This window comes from Temnothorax longispinosus, chromosome 7 (genome assembly GCF_030848805.1).
Source record: "Temnothorax longispinosus isolate EJ_2023e chromosome 7, Tlon_JGU_v1, whole genome shotgun sequence".
Taxonomy (NCBI): Eukaryota; Metazoa; Arthropoda; class Insecta; order Hymenoptera; family Formicidae; genus Temnothorax; species Temnothorax longispinosus.
The window spans coordinates 4,604,751-4,613,012 of NC_092364.1; the positions used below are offsets into that span (position 1 = coordinate 4,604,751).

The 8,262-nt window shown below is 39.5% G+C and overlaps 1 protein-coding gene across 1 annotated transcript; it reads right to left on the minus strand.

Annotated features, from left to right (window-relative positions):
* Positions 1-82: 82 nt before the first annotated feature.
* On the minus strand, positions 83-5,844 carry Pmp70 (ATP binding cassette subfamily D member Pmp70). The gene is made up of 12 exons (XM_071784170.1): positions 5,165-5,844; positions 5,058-5,103; positions 4,800-4,987; positions 4,654-4,723; positions 4,424-4,521; positions 3,924-4,104; positions 3,615-3,827; positions 3,455-3,524; positions 2,869-3,344; positions 2,315-2,611; positions 1,611-1,772; positions 83-1,492 (listed from the first exon to the last, which is right to left on the minus strand). The coding sequence occupies exons 1-12, from the start codon at positions 5,281-5,283 to the stop codon at positions 1,415-1,417; spliced, it is 1,998 nt and encodes a 665-aa protein (XP_071640271.1). The 5' UTR covers positions 5,284-5,844; the 3' UTR covers positions 83-1,414.
* Positions 5,845-8,262: the final 2,418 nt, after the last annotated feature.

Below are 8,262 nucleotides of genomic sequence, written 5' to 3' on the forward strand. Positions count from 1 at the left end.
TTTAAGCGTTCTGGAAAATTCTTGTAAAAGTACAATAAAGGATTTAATCAAGTATATAATATCGTTAATTACTTACACAAGCTCGATTAGAAAAATCTCTTTATTTTTTACAAAATATCTTTGCACTTATTAGCCTCATAGAAATTTGCGCTAAGAAAACATTTTGATTCCAGAGTTTCTATTTGACTTCAAACTCATTAACGTATTTTAATAAATCCGAGTCCATCGTATACATTTTCTTAATAATTATAGCAAACAATTTATTGTAATAGAGAAAGTTTTTCGGAATATGACAAAGTTGTTGTAAAGAATAGAATACTTCAACTTTATTCGAACATGTATATACGTTATAAAGCAGAAAAAGAAAAGAATTTCTTCTACATATCAATAGGAATAATGTATCATTTATAATAACTTTGTCAAACAGAGAAAAAGATCTGCAATTGCGATGCAATTGTGGAAGAAAGAGAATCACAAATTATAGTACCTCAAAGCATCTTTCCTACGTATGCCTTGCTGATATTAATTTGCTCCGGATTTACAATAAGTCTTTCTTCATTATATCTATCATCCTCTTATTGCTCAGCAATCTCATTATATAATTTTTTCGCTTGAATCACATATATGCGATCCACACATAACGATATTAATAATTACATTCTTATAAAACGTACTTTACAATAAATCCTGTCATGTACACATATATATACACTTTCCTCGATATAATACAACTGTTAGTAAGACCTCGCGATTTTAATTCAATCTTATATGTATCATTTACATTGTTTAGTTTGGCAAGTATTCGCTAAATAGAAAATCAAGTGATCATTAGTAATTAATCAAATTTACACTGGAAAACTCTAGGCACTATAAAATTGGGTATATTTACAGTTATATCTCAAAGGGTCCGAGGATCCAACAAAATTTCAAGTCATTTATGATGACATCACATATGTTTCAAGCTCAAGGTACAATCGAGAATATATTGCTAAGAATATATTATCCCGTAGAAAAATATCGATCGAAAAATATATCGTTGTGCATGGCAGGTTTGACTACGTACCTGCGTGGAAGAATCAGTGATAGCGCCAAAAATAACCGCAATCACGCTATTTGTCTTTACTTCAGGTGCCTAATTGTATAGTATATACACACAATACATCCTGTACAATACATATACATTCTGTGTGTAAGGCATCCTGTGAATTATGTATATTTAATACTCAACAACACCGGTCTTTGTCGTGATAATTTTGCACTTTACCTATTATTAAAACTACTGAATAATAGTTGAAATTTCGTCTATCAAAAATCGCGCCCTAATTGTTTAATAAAACAAAAAAAGGGCTGAATTAGGCTAAATTAGATGCCCCTCGCACGCAGGCGCGTTTCCGCGTATACAAGGGACACGAATTCACGATCCGAATTCTATCGTGTCTTGTTCGATCGGCTTGAACTCGTAGCTTCCTCGGCCATCCATATGTAAGTAGTACTAGAAACAGTAAATAGAAAGTTAAGCAATGATAAAATAACATAAAACACATGATAAACGTAAATACATTTGTGGCAAAAAGTTAATCAATGGAAAAGAAACAGATTGATGGCGATACCTCGTGATGCTTCCAAAGAGAGCGACGATGCGAGACCGTGAACAGCGTAATGTTCTCTTGTTTGCAATATCTATACATGGAATCCTCGACGTCGACGCTGACGGCACTCGTGCACTCGTCCAAGATCGCAAATTGCGGTTTATGATAAAACAGCCGAGCCATCTTAAATAATAAAAACGATTGAGAAATACTTCACTAGCGTCATGATACAATATTGATATAAGATCTGTTCTTCTTTTTTAGATAATTCTTCCTGCACCGTTCATCTTTTCTCTTTTTTCTCCACGTTGGAAAGAAGCTAAAAAGAACAGATCTACAGGAAAAAATAGTAATGATAGCAAATAATGTAGCTGCGTTGGTTGCGTTTTGCTGAATCTCTGCTTAGCTAAGCGCAAAGTAGCAATTAACTGTGATTGGTTGGATCCAAAGATAAGAACCAATTACATTTGCTATTTTGCGCTTAGCTAAGCAGAGGTTTGGAAAAACGCAGCCTGTTTAAAGACTTTAAAGTACTTCAAAGTTATTTAATCATTAAGTTATTTTACATCATGTAATATAAAATGTAATATAAAATAGGGTGTGTAACACGTGTGTTAAGTTGAAAATTGGACGTGCGGGTGATCGCACTTGTTACACAAATAACTATTACATGATAAAGGTTAGTCTTGAAAGACGTAAGAAAAAAATTAAAAAAAGTGACTCACTGCTATACGTTGTTTCTCGCCACCTGATAAGACGTCCATCCAGTCAGCTACCGCGTCCCAACCGTGTTTTTCACTGTTCAGACCTTCCCTTTCCAACAAATGGGTCAATTGCACCAGCTCCAGGAACTTCTTCAGATCGTCGTCGCTAGCGTTACCGCGTCTCTTCATCTCTTCCTTCGTGTGGGGATATATTATCTGGTCCCTCAATGTGCCCAGCGTCATGTAAGGACGTTGCGGAATGTAGAAGAGCTTACCGCGTGGTGGTTTCGTAATGGTGCCGGACCAAGTCGGCCACAACTAAACATTACAATTTGTAGAATCAACATATATAGACCTGTCAAGATCACTGACGCACTATTCGCACTATTCGCGTAGATAACAGAACTTTCAACTTATCATTCTCTATATCAGAAATAACTTAATATCTAGATAAGATATTAAGAAGAAACTCGGGCAGATTACGATACGATTCAATCGACATTGACAAAATCGATTCACAAAGACATTGTGAGACGAGCGATAAGTGAGAACGGTATAAATAAGAGCACACGTACTTCGCCAAGGATCCTAAACATGGAGCTCTTGCCGCAACCGTTCGGACCACAAACCAGCACATTCATCCCCGATTTCACTTCGAAGGACAGCGCCTTGACGAGCATGTCTCCGTTCGGCGTCACCAGGGGAACGTTGTCGAAACGTATGATGTTGTCGCGCGGCACGATTTTGCCGATACCAGGATAACCGATCGTGTTTTCCTTGTAATCCGAGACCATCGTTCTCTCGTATTTTCCGGCGTTCAGGTCGTCGAGGACCGTCTTGATCTCGGTGACCCGAGCCGTGAATCCCGCCAGACGCGTCAATTCCCTGCCGGCTAGCACCAATCGGCCGATCGCCTCGGCCAGCTTCACCATCATCCGGCCGTACGTGTAGTACGATTTGAACCTGTGATCGGGCGTGCCGGAGAGCACGGGGTGGTTCTTTTGGAAGAAGGGTATGCTCACCGCGTAGAAGCCGACCACGGTCGCGAAATCTAACAGGAAATAGCGATTAGAATTAACAATAGCGTTAGATTAGCATTAGAAAGCATAAGCTGGTATGGATAAAGCGCAATATCAGTTAACACAACAGTTATCGTCTTACATTTTCCAACGAAATTATCAATGACGCCCATCAAGACTTTAAATTCTAAGCATTGACGGAGATGAGTCACCTATAATTAAAGAAAAACACAATACAAATATAAATAATATTATAGAGCGTGAATAACACGCGTGAATAACAAACATTTGGAAACACTCACGAGTTTGTAGAAGCTAGCTAACACCGTCAGTTTCTCCCTGTTGTTTCCTCCGTAAAAGGCTATCTCTTCCGAGTTGACAATCAATCTTGAATTGATATGACGATACTCTCCTTCCAGTCGTTGCTCTTTGACTGTCATTGCTCCGATCGGCTTGCGAAGATGAGTCAAAAATGTACCAGCAACTACCAGATACGAGAGGATCAAGAGCGGCGTCTAGAAAAAGATAATATTATCTATAGCGATAAAATGCTTATTCTGCAGTAATATCTTCTGCTTAATTATCATTAAATAAGGTAAACGTTTATGCACCTGTCCGCCAAGAGTAGTTGTCAATCTATGCACGTAAATACCGATGTCCAATAAAGGCTTCGCTATATTGCTATAAAGATCTGTACAGCTTTCGCAGAATTTATCGACGTCCGTAGTTAGTAGCTGATCCGGATTCGCGATTCGAGTATCCAGGTTACTCATTTTGTAGTAGGTAAAGCCTCTGCGAAAGAAAGAAATGCCTCTTTTGTTAAATATTCAAGGTTATTCCTCAACATTTCTTATCGCGTACCCCTTGAACAAACATCATTTCAATCCCTAATTTATTTTAGTCATACATTATTTAAACGGAAGTGCTGTCGATATCAGCGACAGACCAAATACCTTTTAAAGTTATGCAAATACAATAGAAATACGTACGCATCGATAATGATTCGTTAATTGCGAAATTACTGTTTCATATGATAAAGAACTACTTAGACTGACAAAAATAAAACGGAATAGAGTCCAAGTTAACAAAGAAATATATATCAGTTACTTACTTAAGATAATGATCCAGCAAATAACGCGTGATATTTGTACGCAATCTCAACTTCATTTCGCCTATACCATACTTCAGTATGTTGTTTACGACCGCTATCTAAATAAATACAATCACACGAAACATTAGCACATTATTAACCGTTTTTCAATGAAGCTGAGCTAAAATTGTGCTTAAGGAAAGAATTTCATTACCATAAGCAACCTTTAGTCGATAGAATACTCTGCTTACCATCGGCACTACGGCGAACAAATTCAGCAAATGCCGCTTGAACAATGGCCCATCCATATTGACAATCGACCTGGTAGCATACAAGGTTTCGCGTCAGCAAGATAAAGCTTGTTTTTAACGTCACCAATCAGAAATGCTGCACATACGTTTCTATCACGGTGCCCTTCTTGATCAGCCACAAGTCACACAGGGTCCTGCCGACCAGGGCGGTCGCCACCAGAAGTACAAAGCCAAACTCCGGCGACAATACACCGGGGATACCGATCTTGAGCAGCTGACAGAGCCTGCGGAAGAAGACGGCGTTGACCTGCGCCTTGGGGCTTTTCGGTTTCTCCTGCAGACAAGTAAACAGTCAATACAATCTCGGTCTATCTCCGCGTCAGGATGCTGTCCTACGCTCTTACCTCCTTGATGACATATTGAATATCGTTGCCGGTGGGCCACTGGTTCCTGAAAGCATGCCGTTGCTCAGAGACAAGTCGCGAAACGACGATTGACGCGCAATATTTACCTGGTCCGCTGTGTCCGTCGCCTGCTGCGGTTCCTCAGGATCCAGATGAGCGTGCCGATCGCGGCGGCCGCGCCGGCCAGCGTGCGTCTGGTGGCGAATTTGCTGAGGGCCGGTGCCATCTCGGTGGTGGTGTCGGGCTCGCGTGGTGCGGGCGTGCGTTACCGTCCTGGCGCGACGGCTGAACTATCGCGCGTGGCCTTTGGAGCATAGAGCCAGGGAACACGGACGGAGCGGATGATGAGTCGACCGTGTCGTGCCGAGGTGGTGGTGGACGACGACGCCGAGTGGGAGACGCGGCGGAGAGAAGGAGAAAGAGAGAGGCGAGAGAGCCCGAGTCCCCGCGCCGTGGCTCCGTTGACTCAACAACCAGCACGGGCATTCCGCGTGTACTTTCTGCGATCGCGTAATAGCGGAGTGTCGCATTGCACGTAACAGCGGGGATGAAATATATACACTCAAGTCTCTCCTCCTCTTCGCCGCTGCCGCTGCCGGCGCTGCCGCGGATGCAAAGCCCGTCTCGCCGTTCTTTCTCCTTCTCCTTCATCCGTCCGCGCCGGCGGCGAGAGTGCAAAATACAAGTATATGCACTCGGAGAGACACTCGAGATTGCAACGTCCGATTGCCGCGATATGCATGCCCGAGCGATATGCATGCCGCTGAAAATGCTGCCGTTGCGCAGCGACGCGTCCGACTACTTCGACTACCTACTCGAATCCGAGGTTCTCGAAATGGAATTTTACGGACGACTCTCTGCGCCGCGGTTTCTCGTGTCTCGTCTTGGAAAATCGGTTGACTATACGATGTGGGAAAAATTGCTCCTCGCGTGCGCTTCCTCCTGATATCGCGATGTTGCCACGCGTATATAGATTTTTTATCATTTTTTTATTCTGAGACTCACAAGGGGAGGACGCGAGGACCGGGAAACGGATCTGAATGAAACTTTTTCCCATAATAGCCCTTCACTAATAGTAAACATAGTGAAGCGCTAGCGCGCAATTCTCAGCCGTTTTCGAGAAAAAAATTCGTGAAAACTTTTGCGACGCAAGTCTACCGGTCGCCAGCGGAGATCTTCGATGAAGCGGCGTAGCCGCGCAGCTAAGGCGCGTGTCTGCTACATCGCTGGCCCGGGTTCGATTCCCGTTGATCTTTTGCAAATCTTTTTTTTACTTTATTTTTTTTTCCTTATTAGCATTAATGATAAAAATGTTAAATTGAAGCAAAATAAATAAATTAATAATTTTAATAAAAATAAGCAAAATAAAGGAAATGCGTACCTTTATACCTTTACAAAATGTTTCAATACACAGTAATTAATAATAATTATTTCTCGCTGCTTCTCAAATGTTATAAATAAGTTTGAGGACAATAATTAATTGTAAGTTAGAGCACTTTTGAAATAATAAACATAATAATTATTTTTTATACTATTTAATCAATGAACAAGAATATAAAGAAATATATGTATATATACTGATATTACATAGAAATATATTGTTTTTCTGTAGAAGGCTTTTAATGAAACTTATTCATTGTCACTTTCGATGCCCTGCGGATATCGTTCACAATGTCCTACATGATAATTATCGTAAAAACATTTAAAACAAAGATATATCATACACCAGGCACATCTTATAAAAGAAATTTCTTTACAGACGCTACAGTTTTGCTTTCCAAGCATTATTGGAAAGCAGATTTCGTTGACATTTGAAAAACAGGTTCTCTCTTCCACTAATTTTGCAGCATACCAGGCATATTTTATCATATTTGTGAAAGAAGGAGCGCTTAATTGGTGGTGAACTAGAGAATGAATTTTTATAGCATCTTCACGAGATGCTATTTTCCTTTGTTCTTTTATTAACGCAGGAGCATTTTGCAATCTTTTTATCAAATTCTTTACCTGTCGATAAAAATAAACGTCGCAAGGCTGACAAAATGGGGTGCATTTTCCAGGTATAACTTTGAGGGTGCACGTTGCATTCCCGTCATTTCCGAAAACTTCGTCATGCAAAGGAGCATCAGTCTGTCCTCCCCAAGAATCAATAATTAGAAGAAAATTGTTGTCTGTTACGTACGGTTTTAATGTTGTTTCTAAATACTTTTTGTATAAATCTTTTGTTAATTTACCCGATTTTGAGCAAGTAACGACAACATTTCCAAATTCTGCTGTTAATTTTTCAACAGTTTTTGATACTGTAGGACCAAATGTCAACGAAATCTGCTTTCCAATAATGCTTGGAAAGCAAAACTGTAGCGTCTGTAAAGAAATTTCTTTTATAAGATGTGCCTGGTGTATGATATCTTTGTTTTAATGTTTTTTACGATAACTTATCATGTAGGACATTGTGAACGATATCCGCAGGGCATCGAAAGTGACAATGAAATAAATTCTCAGATTGGCCATGGGATTGATTGCAACGATTAAAGGCTGAAATTATATAAATGCGATTTAGAGAAGTGAAAAAAAAACACAGAAAATAATTAAGCATGAATATTAAAATAGAATACCAAAATAGAAAAACATACATATATTACGTGCATAATATTACTTTTTTACTGATAATTTTTTTTATTACAAAAGCTATATCGTAGCAGTGATCTTATAGGATATTCTGAATATCAATCATTGTCGATCGCGAGCGCAAAATCGCTGTCATTATTGAAACCGTAGGAAACCAAATTGTGAAACACAGATTGACAAGATGAAGAATTGTTGATTTTATTATCGAGAATTCCCCTCCGAATTAGCTTTTTCTTTTTATTTGAATTATATATAATATATACTCAGACAACACACTATAGCTGCGTTCGGGGAGCACGCTATTAGCGCTATTGCATCATTCTGTCTTTATCACTCAGATGTAAAACAAGGATAGAATAAGCAAATAGCGCTAAGCGCGCTCCCTGAATCCAGTCTATGTCCAAAATCGAGACATAAGATGTTTTAAAGATAACTTAAAGCTGTCTTTAAGACGTCTTGTATCCCGATTTTGGACATGCGTGCTGTCTGGGTAATTACATATGGAAATTTCTAATTTTATAAAAACACGGGGACCGATTTCACATCTTATTGATGGTTCTCCTCTTCCGTTAAAATATTT

What these genes read in the sequence shown, in the direction of transcription:
- Pmp70 (XM_071784170.1), bottom strand. Translation starts at nt 5,283, where the DNA reads ATGGCACCGGCCCTCAGCAAATTCGCCACCAGACGCACGCTGGCCGGC. An exon ending in TAGCTAGCTTCTACAAACTC is followed by an intron (nt 3,525 to 3,614) that starts GTGAGTGTTTCC and finishes CTTTAATTATAG; the next exon opens with GTGACTCATCTCCGTCAATG. An exon ending in TGTTTAGGATCCTTGGCGAA is followed by an intron (nt 2,612 to 2,868) that starts GTACGTGTGCTC and finishes TGTAATGTTTAG; the next exon opens with TTGTGGCCGACTTGGTCCGG.